The following is a 17,127-nucleotide window of genomic DNA, read 5'->3' as shown; positions in this document are numbered from 1 at the left end:
AGCCTTGATATGATCAGCAGGGTACAGTGGGGACAGAGGACCAAATTCTTGGAGGTAGTGGCATCAGTGTGCTTACACCAAGGAATGGCTTTGGCAGGGCAGTGGCTTGCCTTAGCATTCCTAAATGGGCATTTGTCTTGGAGGGTGTAAAACACCCGGGGTCATAATAATCATTGTGTACAAAAGCAAAGCTCTCACTCATTGTTTCTATTTTATCAGAGCCAACAGAAGCAAATGCAGGAGATCTTAAAGCACCTGAGCCAGCAGGAGGAGAAGAACAAGGAGTCCCAGCAGGTGCTAGGGCAGCACTTGAACAGTGAGGTTCAGAAACAAAACTGCCTAATAGAGCAGCTCAGACAGATGGTGGCTGAACGAGAAGCAAAGGTTAAAGAGCTGGAAGAGGAGATTGGGCAACTCACATTTCAGGTAGACAGAAGTAATTTACTAGAGAAGCACACTTTGTAATCATTTTAGATCTGCTGTTCCACTTCTTTCTCCACTGTTATCTGAGACTGTTGCTAGCTCAAGACACTAATACTTGTTCTACGGACAGTCTCTCCTGATGGAATGATAAAGCAGGAATTCTCTCTTGTAACTTTTAAGCTTCTTTCCTGTTTATACGTAACTTTTCTTCACGCTGTTTAAGCAGCAGAAAGCATAGAAATATCAATCAAATCCATGCGTGGCTCCATGTCAAGACTGTCACATGACTGACAGCAAGGGTTGGGCTAAAATGGAGACTTCCCAGTATTCAGCATCCTTGGCTGCTGAAGGAAGCAATCAAACAAACATAGGTGAGGCCACCATCAGCAGGCTGCCATGGTACCCAGCTACATCCCCTCATGGAGTGATGGGATCCCTAGTAAGTTATTCTCATCCCCCACTGTAAATCACTTCAAAAAATTCCTCTCCCTCAGATCTCCAAGCTATTGATATGAGTCTGATGGGTCTCAGGCATATGGAAATTTCATTGTACAAATGAAACAATTGGGAAAGTTGGCCCCTTATGGACTAGTATGTTAAAAATGTTCTCAACTTTTATGGGCTGGTGTTGAAAACTAACATAAGCAAAGTGGTATTATTGCCAGAGCATAGGCGTAGGAATTGAGAGGCAGTCCACTGACCTGCCAAAGGCTTCTCATGTCACCTGATATCTTACAGTCAGGTTTTGTTAGAACATTTAGGCATCCAATTCCCATTGTTATAAAACTCTCATAGGTTTATGGTGAGACTGTGAATCTGTCAGATACCTCAGTAATGCGGGCTAGAGCGCTGAATCTAAGATAAAACTTGGCTCAGGGACACAAACCAACTGTGGTGGCAGTGGTATTGGTGGTGCTGTGGGTTCTCTAGCGACACTGTGTGCACCCTATGATTTCATATGAAACTGCACATTTTACTGACTTTTGCTTTGTTTCCATCCTGCAATGGATAGAAACCAAAGAAAAGTTTCTGAAACCAAATCAAAAGTTCTGGCATGCTTGTAGCAATAATCATAGGCTGCTGATTAGGCATTGATTCAGCTATTTTCCTTTGAACCGTGTAATTGGTTTTATAACCTGCTCCAACATTAACAGAAGAAATCTGCTCATCAAGGGGACGTTTCAGGAGCTGCTGATACACCACCTTCTGACCCACCTTCTGAGCACTCAGAAGATCTGGGGTTTACTCTTCTTAAGCCTCTGGCACCAGGCAGAAATCAGATTGGAAGGATTGGATCTGCTCGGTAAGAAGACCCAAATGTCAATGTTTAAAATTGTTGTGAGTTGTTCAGGAGCATGGTTTTCCCAGATGATTGTATCAAACCACAAGTGCTGTGTGCCAACAGCTGTGGCAGCCTGTTTACAGTATATGGGAATCTCTAATCACATTATCTCTCTGACTTTCATCCTGGAACAGAGAAAGATATACAGACTTGCAGACGTTACTACATTTGGCATGATGGTAGTGCAGCTAATTCGCTTTCTCCAGCTCAGATAATGTTTATGTGGTTAGCTTAAGTGCCTGTGATTCTTCTCTTTTATGAGAAACGGGGCTTCTAACAAGCACACTTCTGAAAGCAGGGTAGCAAATTAATACAAAATGCCATTTTAGGTAAGCACTAAATCACTGGCGCATTATTTAAATCAATAAATATGCTTTGAGTAGGATTTACATGCGGAAATGTTAAAAAACACCACATCATTTGTTCTTAACAAACACCCTTTTTAAAGTCTCGCTGAGGACCATGTAAATTATACTAATCTTAATACAGCAGTAAATCTGATTTTTGCTTACACTGATATGACTCTGGGTCACTCTGGCTATGTAAAGGGACCATAATACCAGAGCAAGTTATATCCTTTCCTGTTAAAATACTGGGTTTGTTGCTAAAAATTTCACGGTCTAATTGACAATGAGGATTTGAGACTGCTCTTCTGAGGAAGGAGGAAATTTTTCATCAAGTTAAAGTTGCAACTTCTATGTAACTTTAACTCGCCTACCTACTTTAGACACTGAATTTGGCTTTAAAATTGTCAGAGGTATCCCTGAGTCTAAGTAGGGCATTACTACAAAATTTAAGAAAAGTTCTACTCAGTGTTTTCACGTTAAGAGTTAAAACATCCTTAATCTGAAAGTTTCTGCATCCCCGTTGTTATACCCTTCTGACTGACTTTATTCTCCCACTTCTAACTCTCTGGAAGTTGTGCTCCCATGGAGCAAATCTATCCTTAATCCACTTTTTAACTTCGTATGTCTGCTGATGGTAAGCAGGAAGGCAAGCAGGAAGACGAGGTTGGGTAATGGCTTTATAGAAGCCACTAAGTGCAATGCATAAATTATTGCTTGTATACGTGGCTAACATAGCTCTGTCATGAAAATAGCTGACATGTCAGGTGGGCCCTGAATGAGTCTGAAAACTGCAAGAGCCATTAATAACTTGGTCAGCCTGGCTCACTCATTCCATTAACTTTAATATGCTGATGAACTCTCTACTCCGTTTTACTTTAGTGAATCATCTTTTCCTATCATGAAAGATGAAATGAAAAACGCTATAAATAGGAACTAAAGCCCCTTGGAGATGTCGAAGTAAAAATCTGCATTGTTAGACTGGGCCACTTCTGTCATTATCAGCCTTAACTTGATTTTAGGATTAATCACTCCTAGCCTAGAAGGCAGCTTTGCCTATTCCACAATGTTAAGGCTTTATTCTCTGTTAGCTGCAGCCTAAAGACAAGGAAGCATGGGCTAAGTCTACAGGGCCTTACCTTTAGACAGCTGAGCTCAAGTTCAGAAGACAAACACACACTGGAATTTTATGTCCCATCATCAAACAAGCCCAGTAACCTGTGCTTGTCTCACCCTAGTGGGAAGATGCAAGGTGAGAGTGCTCTGTGCAAGGGTCTGAGGCAGTGCCTGCGAGGAAACAACAGCAGTGGCTGCTTGTGTAGCTGCATGCTCAGCTTGAGCCAAGCAGGGTCGCGAGCTATTCCTGCTCAGGAGTTGCTGTGTGGCTGCTGTGTGACATGGAGCTCCGCAATGCTGCTCTGGAGTGCCAGCAAAGTATCCCCAGAAGCACAGAGATCAAACTGAGCTATATTTTTTGTACTTTGGAGACACAAGGTGTTTTTGCAGCGTGTTTTGGAGTGGGGGAGCAAGCTGAGCTATTGTGTATGCAAGGCCTGTGTGATACCCACTTTTCCCTACAAGGCAGCAATAAACACAGACATTGGAAAATGACTGGAGTTCTTGGAAGGCTTTCCTCTGTAGAGCTCAGTGCTTAACAAAGCTTTCTTCCTCTCAGCACAGTGTCCAAGATGGGCCATACACTTGTGGAGTCGGCTGCAACTAAGCCTTCCCTTCTCAGTAGTGACATCACACCTGGAAGGTATGTATATAAACTTCACCATAAACAAGGGGGGCTTCCTGCCACACTCCACAAGCTGCTGGCAAGCCTTATCCTTGTCTGCCTTTTTTCTGTAACAAACAACTTCTTTCACCATCCTTTCTACCTGATACTGCCAAAGAGCTCTGACACAGGCTCTAGCATCTTCTCGCTATCTGGATTTTTTAATTGATTGCTAGTTTTACGCTCCATAAATCCCATTTTTCCCTTTCCACCCCCAACCACCAAGATTTTTCCTGCTTTTTTCTCTAAAGGAGATATTCCTGAATACTCCTATGTGCAGAGGTTGGGGAAGTAATGAAGTACGTAATAATGGGATACATGGGGAAAACTGCCCCTTTCTTTCATCACATATTAGGCACAAGAACAGCCATTGTACTAATGCTGCCTGAAGCCTTTCAGTAGGAGAAAATCAATAACGTGCCATTTAATAGCTTAGCATGGCACTTTGGAGAATCCACATATAGGCTGCTTTTACTTTGGCAGTAGCAGTGGGAGGAGAGTCAGTGACAGTGAATTGATCAGAGGTGGAAGTTTGTTTTCTGGGGTGGTGGGAAGGGAAAGCATCCTTGCGAAGGAAAAGACCTTTCTAATGAAACTCACGGTGGCTTTATTTCCAAATATTTCTATTCAATTTATTGTAGTATAGAGATCGATGCTGGAGGGAGGTGGTGAGCCTGGCTCTGCATTCTGGCTTAGTCTTCAGACAAGTGTATTTTGATACGTTTTTCAAATCATTTTGATATGTTTTTCAAATCCTGTCTTTGTTTCATTTCTTTCATTTGTGAAATGGGAAACAGACTCTCTACGCTTCTGCTGCTTTTAGGCTTGCTGGCACTGACAGCCCGGATCTGAAAGTGCTGCAGATGCAGATCATAGAGCACAAGGCTCTCTGCCAGGCTGCTGAAGTGGAAAGAGACAGGCTCCTGGAACTGGTCACTGTGCTGCAGAAAAGGTAGCGGCTGAATCTGCCAGTATCCTTTGTGGGATGCTGTGATTAAGGAGCGCTTGAGACGTGTGAGGGTCTACAGCGTGCACTACAGTATGCCATATGCTGCCAGCGTGATCCTTTCCTTAAATAGACGCTTTTAAGTTTTTTCTGCTCAATTTCCCTGCCTAGTTGATGACTCATTTTTTTTATTATTCTTTTAGAACAAAGAGCAGAAAAAATGGAGTCATCTTCAAGCTTGGTGCATCTAGATAAAACTAGAATTCATGTATTTATATATGCGTGGTTTTATTTAGGCAGCGATATTATTCATCAGTAGTGAATACTGTAATTACAGTTATAATCTGACTTCTGTTCCAGAAGCTTTTCACATTCCTTTAAGTTTCACTGTATCCTCTTCTAAATGAACTTCTTCTGGTTTAACTGAAGCATAGCAGTGATTTTTTTTTTTCTATTATTCAATTCAATTTAAGATGATGTTAAAAGCCAACTATGTTTTAGGAGGGCAGTGAAAGCAAAGTCTTTTCTCTTTGGACACCTTTCAGCTACTGCTTTTTTTCCCAGTTACAGAATGGGTATTATTTGATTCCCAAATCTGTATTCCAGCGTGTAGGAAGATATACTTTTGTCTGTGTGCCTTTGAATGCAATAGGTGCTATTTGCTAGCTTGCTTGCTTTATTTGACAATAATTACTGTTTCTCACTTGTCTAACTTTTGTCCCGTACAATTAATCGCAGTCAGAAAAATACTTTTTTTTTTTGTAACTGTGGCAAAGGTGCTTTTAAAGGCTAAATCCTGGAAGTACACACTGGGGGAATCTTATTCATGTTTGTAAGGCCAGTGACTTTAATAGAGCTATGCAATTAGACAAGGATGGAGGTGTGAGCAATAGCTGAAATGGGGCCATCAGGTATATGGGATAATGAAGAACACAGAGTCAATAAAATGCACAGTTGCTTGTAAAATGTACCATAGACTGATGATTCAGCAGCTCCACAGTTATCACACATTTATCAAGAGCTCCTGCAGGTAAAGTAAATTTTGTGAGATCGTGTGCAATAACTCTTGGAAGACCTCAGAATAATAGAGCACCCAGTCATATTTCAACATAAATATATGTAAAAAAAGTCAGACATTCCTCCTCTTCCCTTCCCCTGTTGGAGTGTGGGTCAGCAAAGCTCAAGCAACATATATAGTGCTTAAGTCAAGAGAGGAGCACTGAGAATGGTTACATGAGTGGGATTTTTCTACAGCAGCTGCTAGAATTTAGGACTGTGTTTCACAATCACTTACTGTGGAGCAGAATATACTGTCAGAAAATACTCCATTGTAAACAGTTTGTAGGATTGGCCCCTCCTGGGGGAAGAGGAAGAGCTAGAGGAACATTTTAGTTTAAGTTATTCATATTGGCAGAAGGTTTAATAAAAACTGACTAGTCTTGTAATTTTTCCTCCGCTGTTTGTCTAACATGGATGCTAGAGGAACACCTGGTCAAATGAAAGTTTAGTGAATAGAAAAATAGAATTTCTCATAGCATGTCACCAGCCTGGTAATTCACTGTCCCAGGAGGTCAGAGTCTTGCCTGTAGCTAGATTTTTAAGACAGTGATATAATTTTATTATAGTTGTAATATTTTTTTTTTAGTTATGCCAGCTAGGAGGGAAATAAGACTAATTAAGTCTCTTGATTCAGAGAGTAATTGGCTATCACCCGTGGGGTCAAGAAGGAAGTTCTTTTAGTCTGCGCTATACAATACAGTGAGTCAATTCAGGTTTCTCTCTAGCTTTAAACTCCTTCAAATCATTTGGTGTCAGGCACAGCCACACATGAGATGCACCATTGACTGCATCTGCAGGCGCACATCAAATTTTTGTAGTTAATTTTCTAAGATGTTGTGTGGGGTGAATAGAGAGGCATTTTGCTCTTCCATTCAGTACTGCCGAGTGAACCATCACTTTCTTTTCCACTCACTGCCTAATGGCCAAGTTTATTAAAAGCAACATCAAGTTTCCTTTTTTTACTTGCAGATAACTGATGCAAAGCAGCTAAATGCTAGACAGTGTTTTTATAAACTATTTTCCTTCCAAATTTTCCCAGTGTGTTTAAACAAATGCATTTTTATTCTTCTAAGATCTCTCCTCAGAAATCTGCAGCTTGCCTGCCCATCTGAGTGGTAAATTCACACAAGTAGCCAGTGTTAAGGGATCTAGGCAACCTCCACTCATGAACCCATTATTTCCAACTCTACTCATTAGTTAATTCTGTTCTGCAAATTTGGAGGATGTCATCTGGAACAATTGCACTGGGGTTTCTGCCTTTGGATGCATGGAAAATTCTCCTTTTCCCTATGCAGCGTGAAGCAGGATTCGATATCGAGACTGACTGATCCTTAATAGTTATGACGATTTATGTGAACTAAGCTGAACTACTTTTTTTTCCCTCTCAGGCTGGAGGAAGGCAGCGATAAAGTCTTGGAAGCTGAGAAGAGGCTGGCGATGCGTCATTTTGGAACAGCAGCTTGAAAAACTGCACATGGATCCAGGGAGGAGCACAGGCGCACAGAAACCTCCCCCGAGGAGCAAAACAGGTGAGGTGGAGCACTTATCTACAGCTATGTCCCCTGACCCACCTCGGTGATTAGTAGATAGCAACAACATTTGGACTCTTGTCTATCAAACCTAAACAAGTCCTTGACCTTACATGTGGCAGCTTGGACCTACTCAGACCAGCGGCCCAATACAGAAGGTAAAATCCTGGCTCCACTTAATTCAAGAGGATTTTGCCACAGATTTAAGTGGGACCAGAACTTTTGCAACATGTTGTTTTCCTGGGATAACAGTCTACAGAAAAAACTTGACACTGCTCTGTGTCACCACCATGCCCACTGCTGTGTTCTCTTTGCACTTCTGCCTGAGAGATTCATCTGAAGGTTAAAAGCAGAATTAAAGGACGCATCCCAATTTAAGGCCTGTCAGTGTCTATGAAAAACTATTGCTGGTGATGAAGTAATTAGATCTGGTGTAATTTATTATCCCATGAACATGATAATCTCCTGCTATAAATATGAAAGCCTCACTAGCATAGTTAAAGGAGAAGAATTCATGGTGGATGTTAAATTTTTATTTCCCTGATCAGAACCTTTTATTGCTTAAGGACTCTGATTCTGTAAAGTGTCTAAACGAATAAAATGGCACATATTCTTAAGGAAACTTTTCCAGTGGTTTCCCTTTTTATGTGTATTTTCATAAAGTAAAAAGACTCTAAATGCCAGGAGATGAAGAGTAGGAATAGGAATTTCAATTTGGCAAATACTGGGATGGTGTCAGGTTGAGTTAGGGTGACTAGAGAGATCACAAGCCTCATCAGAGACCTTGTACAAGCCCTTGGCCTGCCCCATGCTGAAACGCATGATCTTGGGCCTTAGGGGGACTGCCCTGCAGCTCAACAGATGCATGGTGTGGCTTTCCATCATCACTCCATCCAGCACCACGGTGCGTACTAATGCTACCTCATCAGCTTCTTAGAGCTGAGATGTACTGAGCACTATGATCTGTAAAAGCAGTCCCCTCCCTTTCCACTTGCACTTGTTTCTCCTTGGGCATGGGTCAGACTGAGGTAGGAAATGCTACTGTAACTGCATTGCATTTCTTTGTATCTCCCATCCTAGTGCTCTTGGTCATCTCCATGTCTGGCAATAAATTTTCACTGGAGCAGGACCATGATGTAAGAAATCACATGTTACTGGTCACTGTGATCTCAATTCATACAGGAGAGTTAGGGTCTCCAATGTAACATCTGCGTGGTGTTCAGGACCTCAAGGGAAGCACTGCCGTTCACCCATCCAGCGTATAGAGGGCATTAGGAAGATGATTCAGAGGAGCCTTTATCCTGAATGGAGGCTGAATGATTGCTTGAGACCTATTCCCCTCTGTAAAATATGAATCCATTCCTTAGAGCAGAACTGTTGTGTCCTTAGAAAGGGCTCCAGCCAACACTGACTCATTCTCATGTGTTTTTCTGCAAGCACTGATTTTTTAGAGCAGTCTTACCTTTATTAACAGAGAGCCTGACAGAGAAAAAGTACTGCAGAAAAGCATAGATCGTAATAGAAACCTAGTCCTTAGAAACAAAGTGCTGTGGCTTTTGGCTTTTAAGCAGTGCTGGGCCTCACAGAAGTGGTGTCATGGGATGCCCTTTGTGATTCCCAGGAGAGTTTGGAGGTGAGAGGCTTGGGAGCCCTCATAAAGTTCTGCAGGTGCCCAGAGGAAGAAATGAGGGTGTGTGTAGGGATAGGCAGTAGCCAGGTGAGAATTGTAGCAGTGCAGCTCTCAAAGGTAGGCTTTTTCTTTTGACTCCATGCCTTAAATAGTATTGGAGCATTTTGGTGCTGTCTCATAGAGGAGAATTTACCTGAATTTTTGTGTGCTTAGACTTTTATACAACCTGCTAGTGTAAAGTATTGATGTGTTATCTGTTATGTGATATTCTGTTATCGTACATGTGCTCCACTTACATTTCCCTTGCAACCTCAAAGAGATACTGTGATAAACTCTGCAGATCCTGAGCCATTTTGACCAAGTTGTTGTGCTGTAGTAGCGGTTTGGTAACTCACGTCTGGGAGGTTGGCATTTCATAGCTAGAGGAAGCAGGCTGTTCTTACCAGTGTGACAGGTTCCTTCTTACTAAATATTTATTTCATTAGTCTTGTCTGCTAAGGACTAAAAGTAAATGTAGAAAAGGACTGGCAGTAAGACTAATAAAAAGAAATGCTCTCTGAGTCCATAAGATAAGTAGGTAACAATCTATTTCACCACCCTTCTTTGAAGAGGGCTCAGCCCCTTGTGATGTGCCAAAACTCTGGAGTTTCTACATTAAATGAGTCTACAAGTCTGTAATACACCTCTTCAGCAGAGCATGTAGGTTAACTAAATGCTTTCACGCCAGACAGTTGAGGAAATAAGAAGGAATAAAAAGCTTGAATATGAAATAGAGACTAGAGAACCCACTAATTAACATAGTATTTTCTTTTCTTTCTGAAAGTGAAAAATTGGAGAGAGCTGATCTAATTGCTAATCTACTGTTTCTAGTCTCTTCAGTTCTAGGGAAGTAGATAATGATGCTGAGTAGCTAGAAACAACTCAGTTGTGTTATAAAATTATTCATGCCTTTTTTTTTCTCTTATCCAAATTTCTAATTAGCAAAAGATAATCCCAGAGGAGAATAGGTAAGTAACAGCAGGTTTTCTTCAGTCCTGTAAAACACAACCTCAAGATCAAAAGCTTTTTTTAGTTACCCAGCAGTGCCTTTTCTTCTCAAATGTTTTTGTCAGAGTCCAATACTCACTGACCAGGTTCTTTTAGATATTCCACATGAGGAGGATTTAGTGTTTTAATACCAAATTTACTTATTTGAAGATCTTTGATGTTATGTGGGGTTTTAAATTGGAAAAGTGATATAGCAATGTACTGAAATCACAACACAAGCACAATATAGCAATTGCAACGTACAGTTGAATCACAACACAAATACGATTCCCATTACCGGCCTAGATGCCCACTGTCATGACGCTGTGTGTCCCCAGGTGCTGGGAAGGAATACATGGGTCGAGGCCAGTTCAAGCCCACTGTTTTCTTTGAAGTTCATTTTGCTGTTTTTTTGATTTTTATACTCTATGTTGGGCTGAGCACATATACACTTCCCTCATGTTGGTCTGGCTGGCTCAAGGTAGGTAGTACTTTCTATCGATTATTTTAGAGAAGGCCATTGACGTTTACTGAACTGATTGGGGCTTTTATCTATAGCAAAGACCACCCTCCAGTCCCCTTGGTGTTGCGATAAGCTCAGTGTCCTCTATGATAGTGGTGGCCACTTCCTACATTCCTTTCAGAGCTTCTTGAGCACATCATCATTGCCCATTTTCTCTGAGCCTTCTTCCATTTTAGGGGTTCACCGGGTTGGTCATAGTTTTTCTGCTTCTCCAATCCCAGTAGTAAATTTAAATTATATTTTCTCTGTAACCCTGAAAAAAGGGTTTGTGTCCCTTTGAAATGACAGGAGCAATGTTGCATGTTTTGGGTAGGCCTTTATTTAGGAAAGCATTCCTGATTTAGAACCTTAGTTTGAAGTACATGTTTAAGTGCTTTACTGCATTTAACCTATGTTGTGTTATGCTGAGGATCAAAGTGCTTTACAAAAGCTGTTTCAGTGTGTGCCACACACAAACTTTATCACAGTCATTCAGAAAGCAGCAGTTCTCATAGTCTTAAATGAAACAAAATGACAAGATAAACATCAAAATAATCCTTTTCAAATGTTTCTGTCACCTATTGTTTTGGCCACTTAAATATTTTGGATTAATTTTTTTTCTTCTCTAAATAGGTAGGCAGACATACTACTGAATTTTCCCAGAAATGCAAACTTTTATTTTAAAATAAAAGTCTGTTCTATATATTTACAATATCTTCATGGATATACATAGAACTGAAAACTGAACAGGTTCCTTAGTATTTATTCACTGTTCGCTGAGATTTACTCAGTGTGCTACGAAGTGAAAGTGGTTGCTTGTTTTACTAAAACTCCATTTTGTGATTAAATCTACAGGCCAGTCTGTAAGTCACTCAAGACTCACCTTGAATGTGAGTGATAGGAAGGAGGTCTCTGCAGCCCAGCTTTCCAAGTTGCCTCTAGAATCGCAGATAGAGGAGCTGAGCACAAGGTATGGTTTCCCTTGCCCATGCTGTGTTACTCACAATAGCTAAAATTCATTGCTGTCCTCTTAGCAGTGATATTACCTGCACCCGCTCCTCAGAAGATAAAATGTAGCATACTCTGTAGAAATCAAAGATGCTCTGGTTTGAGCTTGTCTATGTCATTCTTACACAAATTTCCTAATAATTATACAGATTCCCAGAAATGTTAAGCTAATGCAAATGTTAAGCAACACAAAACACGTGCAAGGAAGACACCTTTTTTTTCTTTTTCTTTCCTTATGGGTTGATTGCAAGCTTATTAGTGAAAATAAAATTATAGTCTTTAACAAAACAGATCTGAAAAGTTTCTTGATCATCTAATACTCTTCTCTATCTCAGAGAGAGAAGGAACAAGTGTTACGTCTGGTCTTTCTCACACCTGTCATAAAATTACCAGAGAGCATGTGTTTCAGTGTATTCTTCCCCAGAGCTGAAGCACTGTTCTAATTTGCTTTGAAGCTCCACAGCTCACGTGAAAGTTTTCCTTTTGTTTCCTCATAGGCTTGTGATCCAGCTGGATGAGAATGAAGCTCTGAAGGCTGCTTTGGAGGCTACTGTGAGAAAGAAAGAGGAAGACTTTAAACTGTATCAAGACACAATGAACCAAGTCAAGGATATCTTTTCACAGGCTCTTCGGCAGCAGAAACAAGAGAAGAGTTAAGCAAGATATTCAGAGTCCCTTGGACTGCAAAGCAGGAAGAGAGCCCAGTCATCGTGCCCATGAATTGAAATGCAGTGGCAGTGGAGTTGTGCAGCTTTGGATCATGTCATTTCTTTAGCATTTGCGGAAGAGGATGAGACATGGAGATGAAATACAAAAAGAGTGAAGGTTTTGCATGTCAGCAAATTCTGTCTGTAAGAGTTAGCAAGCAGCTGGCTCTCAGACCGCACATGCCGCAAGTTGGTGCCGTTTAGGAAGCTGCAATTCTGCAGTGTAATTTTGGGCAAAACCTCCCTAGTTTCAACAGAATTTTCCTTGAAATGTCTCAATATTCAATATGCTGCTGCCTTTATCAGCTCATGAAGGAATTTGCTATACAGAAATTATGCCACCCCCCTTCCAAAGTTGTACCAGGAAGAAACTGAGTTCTGTTTTTATCAGCACGCTGATACCTGTCTGTCTCAGGCTTTCTGTAGTACTTAAGTGCTGAGGGAGTGGGTTAGCCTGGTCTGTGACTATCTGAAAGTGAATTTTGGGGGGGTGCTCCACTCACCATTCCAACCCGTTTCTTTGCTTGCACATATCGGTAGCAGAGTTTTATGAAACTCAGTGGAGTTTCCACTGAAAAGGTAGACTGTGCAGATTACCCGTGCAATCAGTCAGTCCTACCTTAAATTCAGCTCATTCCATGGAAAACTTGCCGTCCAGGTTATGAATTCCCTATTTCTGGGTGTCTACATTCATCCATTGGGCAGATCTTGTTCTTGCTGGGAAGAAACGCTAACAAAACACAGGCAGGTCGTCACTGCAGCAGTGGTGGGACTGTTGGAGATGCAGAAAACCCTTGCATCTCTGTCCTTTCGCAGCATGGTGAGCACACCAAGTGCAAGCTAATAAGGCATTAACATGCAGCCTGCCAGCAGAGGGCTAGCCTTGGGGATTACAAGCAAATGGAGAGCTAGTCATTTCTGTATAGTGCTGCTTTGTTTCTCAGCTGAAAGTCTTGAAAGCTTTTCTTTTTCTGCTTTGCTTTGTCAGCCTCTCTTTGTGACTGTGAAGTTTGTCAGACTTTAACCCCAGCCACCACCAGTGCAAAGTGGATTTGTGGACAGGCAAACCGCTGCTCCCTTCCCCAGCACAGGGACTGCGTCCTGACTCTGCTTGTGCTGAGATAAGGTAGAATGAAAAAGAGGGCGGAGTGAGAGTTACTCCAGATGCCATGAGAGCGGTGTCATCCCTGTCTTTTTTCCTGCTGTGTCTTGTTTCCTGCTGAGGTTCAGAGATGTCTCTCTCCAAACAGTTCACAGAGTCCCTGAGGGAGGAGGAGGTCATGGAGCTGAGGAGAAGCTCAGCACCTGAGAAATAACCCTCCGTGTATTTAAAAGCCCTGCTCTGCTCCCCCAGCACTGGCCTATAGCTCCAGCAAAGCTGTCCAGTGTCTCTCTTGCAAAAAGCGGGGCCAAAACGGTTCATTGCCAGATTCCTCCTGCTGACCCTGCCGGTAGCATCAGAGGAAAAGGCATTTTGCAACCCGCAATCCTCTCCTGACAAGTCGAGGAATCATAAATCCTGGATCGAGAGACAGACACAATCTCATCCAAGTGAGCTGCCGTTTGTTTCGGTTCAATTCCATCCTCATGATTGTGTAGCATGGGGTCGAGTGAGCAGACCAAAGAGAAGAAATCAGCCCACCTCTGACAGATATTTTAAGGACCTGCAGTAATGAGTGGATCCCTCTGAAAAGCTGCCTGAGCTGTGGCAGAGGTGTGGAGATTTTGCTATGCGGTGGCTGCTAAATTCAGGCTGGTAGCTTGCAGCTGGAGAATCTGATTTCGCTTACACAGAAGTGTGAATCGATAATATTTTCACATAAGTCCAGGAGAAGCAGTCTGCCATCCTTTCTAATACATGGTCAGCGTTTGTCTCCTATCCCATGATGACGCTGTGAAGATATACCGCTCTCCAGCAAAGTTCTTTCTGGGGTGGCTGTGAATCAACCCATGAAACACAGATAAGAAACTCGGCGTGCTGTAAGTTACAGAACACATATGGCTCACTAGCACATGGTGCAAACCTCTTCTCAAGTGCTGCAACACTCATTTCTTTAAACATATGCTTGTTTGGGGTTGCACAGAAGCATTTTTTTTTTTTTTTTGTCTGCACAAACACACACACAGCACCACTGGACAACAAAGAAGGAACTAAGACACTATAAAGTAGTTTATTTAGGAAGCCCGTACCTGTAAGTAACCATTTCTCCTGGAGATGTGCAATCTGCCTCTAGTCACAGAGCAGTGGGGGGTCTGAACACAGGCCAAATTGTCCAGATCTTCTCAGTTTTCACCTTAGTTTTGAAATAAATTCCCTCTGCGCTTCCACAGCGTGACCTGCCTTCAAATTCTCCCTGTGCTGACCCTTGTAGCAACTGCTTCCCAGTTTTCAAGGTATGAGACCCATTTTCTTGCAGCACATGTCATTTTTTGCTGAATGTAAGAAACCCTCACAGATCTTGGAAGCAGCAGCCCCAATTCAGCTGGCTGCAGCAGCCCCATGTCCCTCAACCCATCACTCAGAGAATAAAAACAGTGAAAATATTTTTCTTGCTGCCTACAAAAACCCATGCCACCGGTCCTCAGCCACAGAACCTCTCCAGCATGCTTGACGTGCTGTTTGAGCTACAACATTTCTTCTAGGCATGTAGCTGGGCTTGATCTGAAACCTCCACAACCCCCTGCTTTCCTTGGAAATTTGTCCTCGTGGATAATTACCAGCCTGTTAAAATCCTGTGCTTCGATTCTCATTTGAATTTCTCTGGCTTCACTTTGCAGCCAGTCATTGTTACGCCTTTCTTCGCTAGATAAAAGCAGCGTGAGTACCCAGCATTTCCTCGCTGGGACAGCCTTCATCCAGTGTAAAGTCACGTCACAGTCCACTTTTTGACAAGCTCTGAGTTTTTTCAGTCTCTCATTGTAGCTAACAGCGGTGACAGGCTAGTGGTGACAACGCTTGACACCGCTGCCGCAGGCTGGTGGAGGCAGTTAAGCTGCGAAGAACAGCACAAGGTTAATTTTGCTGCAATTACTTGAGGTTACGGACACTCCTTGTTAGGATTTGGCCAGCTTTTAGCTAATGTATGCTAAGAATACGAGTCCTCCAAACACTTGGGCTGAGCCAAAGGTTGTCTCCTACCCTGGGGCTGCGCAGGGCTTCCACAAAGCAGCCATAAAATGCCTGGTGGATGCATCCAATTTTAAAAGTACAACCAGGAATAAGTGACCTTTAATGAATTGTCATTGTTTTCCTTTCAGCCTGTTGCGAGGCGTCTACCTGCGAAGAGCAAGCATCGCAAGAGCATAGCTTTCCAAACTGGCCGTTACGTGAATTAAGTTGCATTAGCGTGGTTAAATATAGACAGTATCGACACAGGCGAGCTCTCCCTGCCCTGGGCTCCGCTTGGCCGAGTGGCAGAGGATCAGCCAGCAGGTCAAAGCCGATCCCACTGTAACAGCTCCAATTTGGAGGCGTCGACTGGGGCTGCGAGTGGCTTGTGCCCTCCCCGAGGCTCCGAAACAGGACGGAGGTGTGAGGGGGAGACAGATTGCAGTCCCTCCGGCGGGTGAAGTCGGGGGGAAGCTGGTGGCAAAGGGGAACTAAGTTGGAAACTGCTTTGCCAACCCCTCCGGCAGCCGCAGCCAGCAGCTGCTACTGCCCTTGCAAGCTGCATGGCCATCGCCCCGTGCACTGACAAAAGGAATGAGGTTTGGCTTTAAATGGAAAAACACTTCAGCAGAGCCCCCATGCTCTAAATTAAGCCACGACTGAGCCAAGAGGGGTATTGGGTTTCTCCCCTCATCCTCTCCTCTCCAAGCCCAGCTCCGAACTGGCTGCTCCCACGGGACAGGGCGGCTTTGCTCAACAAATGCCACCTCAATCCCCACACGTCTCCACTTACAGCTCCGAAACCCACCTCTGCAGGCGGGGGGTGAAGCCCTGGGCCTTAGAGCAGCTCGTTCGTCAGCATTACCTGTGGGGCGCAGCGTCAGGAGGGGGGTGATTCCACCGCGTCGTTTGCCTAATTGGGGCATTTTCTCAGGAATGGGAGGGGATTGTGAGGAGAGGAGGTGAAGGCTTTGGACCTGACGCGGGGTTGTCCTTGCTAGGTGGTGGGACCCTTCTTCAGAGTCCTCCTCCAGCACAGCAGGAGGTCCTGGGAGCTTTGATGGGGTTGGTGTGTGCTGTGGGGTACAGGCAGAGCCATTCTGGGGGTGCTGAGAGCGGTCCTGGGAGTGCCCTCAGGTGGCTGGAAGGATGGATGAAGGATGGATGGAAGGATGGATGAAAGTATGGGGTGCACATCCTCTGTCCTGAGCCATTCTGCTAGCAGGGAGGTGCCTGCTGAGGTCCTGGTGGGGTTGGCATGTTCCCAGTGACACATTTGCATGGGGAACCCGATGAGGCAACCTAAGGCGGTACAAAACAAGCCACGGTGGGTTGTTACAGCCTTCTGTCCTTCCAGTTCACCCCATAAAGAGCTGCTCCAGCAGCAGGGAGACAGCAGCCTGCAGGAAGCTACTTTGGTGTCCTCGTCAAACACCTCCAGCTTGTGCTGTGCTTGGCTGGGACAGAGCTGAGAGCCTTTCGCTGAACCCCACCACCTTCCCACTCACTTTCTTGGACACTAACAAGAGGCCTGAGCCTCAGCTCGTGTGCCACAGCTTCCAGCCACCCGCCAGATGTTTGAAAAAACTAGCATTAAAACCAGCGTGAAGCCATAAACAGCCCTTCGTCGTAAAGCAGCAGCACGGGGGCAATAAAACACAGAGGCATCCCCTGTGCCAAGGAAGGCCCGCTGGTCACATTAAAAATAAATCTTATTATATT

General features: G+C 43.5%; 1 protein-coding gene across 1 annotated transcript; it reads left to right on the top strand.

Annotated features, from left to right (window-relative positions):
- Positions 1-219: 219 nt before the first annotated feature.
- LOC104623395 (coiled-coil domain-containing protein 13-like) lies at positions 220-12,246 on the top strand (the record flags this gene model as incomplete). Its single annotated transcript, XM_010290472.1, is given in 8 exon segments — positions 220-426; positions 1,578-1,726; positions 3,785-3,868; positions 4,713-4,841; positions 7,283-7,327; positions 7,329-7,423; positions 11,437-11,551; positions 12,087-12,246. Coding segments are annotated over 8 exon segments (984 nt in total), but the record flags the coding sequence as incomplete, so codon positions are not given.
- Positions 12,247-17,127: the final 4,881 nt, after the last annotated feature.

The sequence above is a fragment of the Phaethon lepturus genome, unplaced genomic scaffold (assembly GCF_000687285.1).
Source record: "Phaethon lepturus isolate BGI_N335 unplaced genomic scaffold, ASM68728v1 scaffold23847, whole genome shotgun sequence".
Classification (NCBI taxonomy): Eukaryota; Metazoa; Chordata; class Aves; order Phaethontiformes; family Phaethontidae; genus Phaethon; species Phaethon lepturus.
Note: the sequence above shows the minus strand (reverse complement) of the source record. Positions and strands in the feature narration are given on the sequence as shown.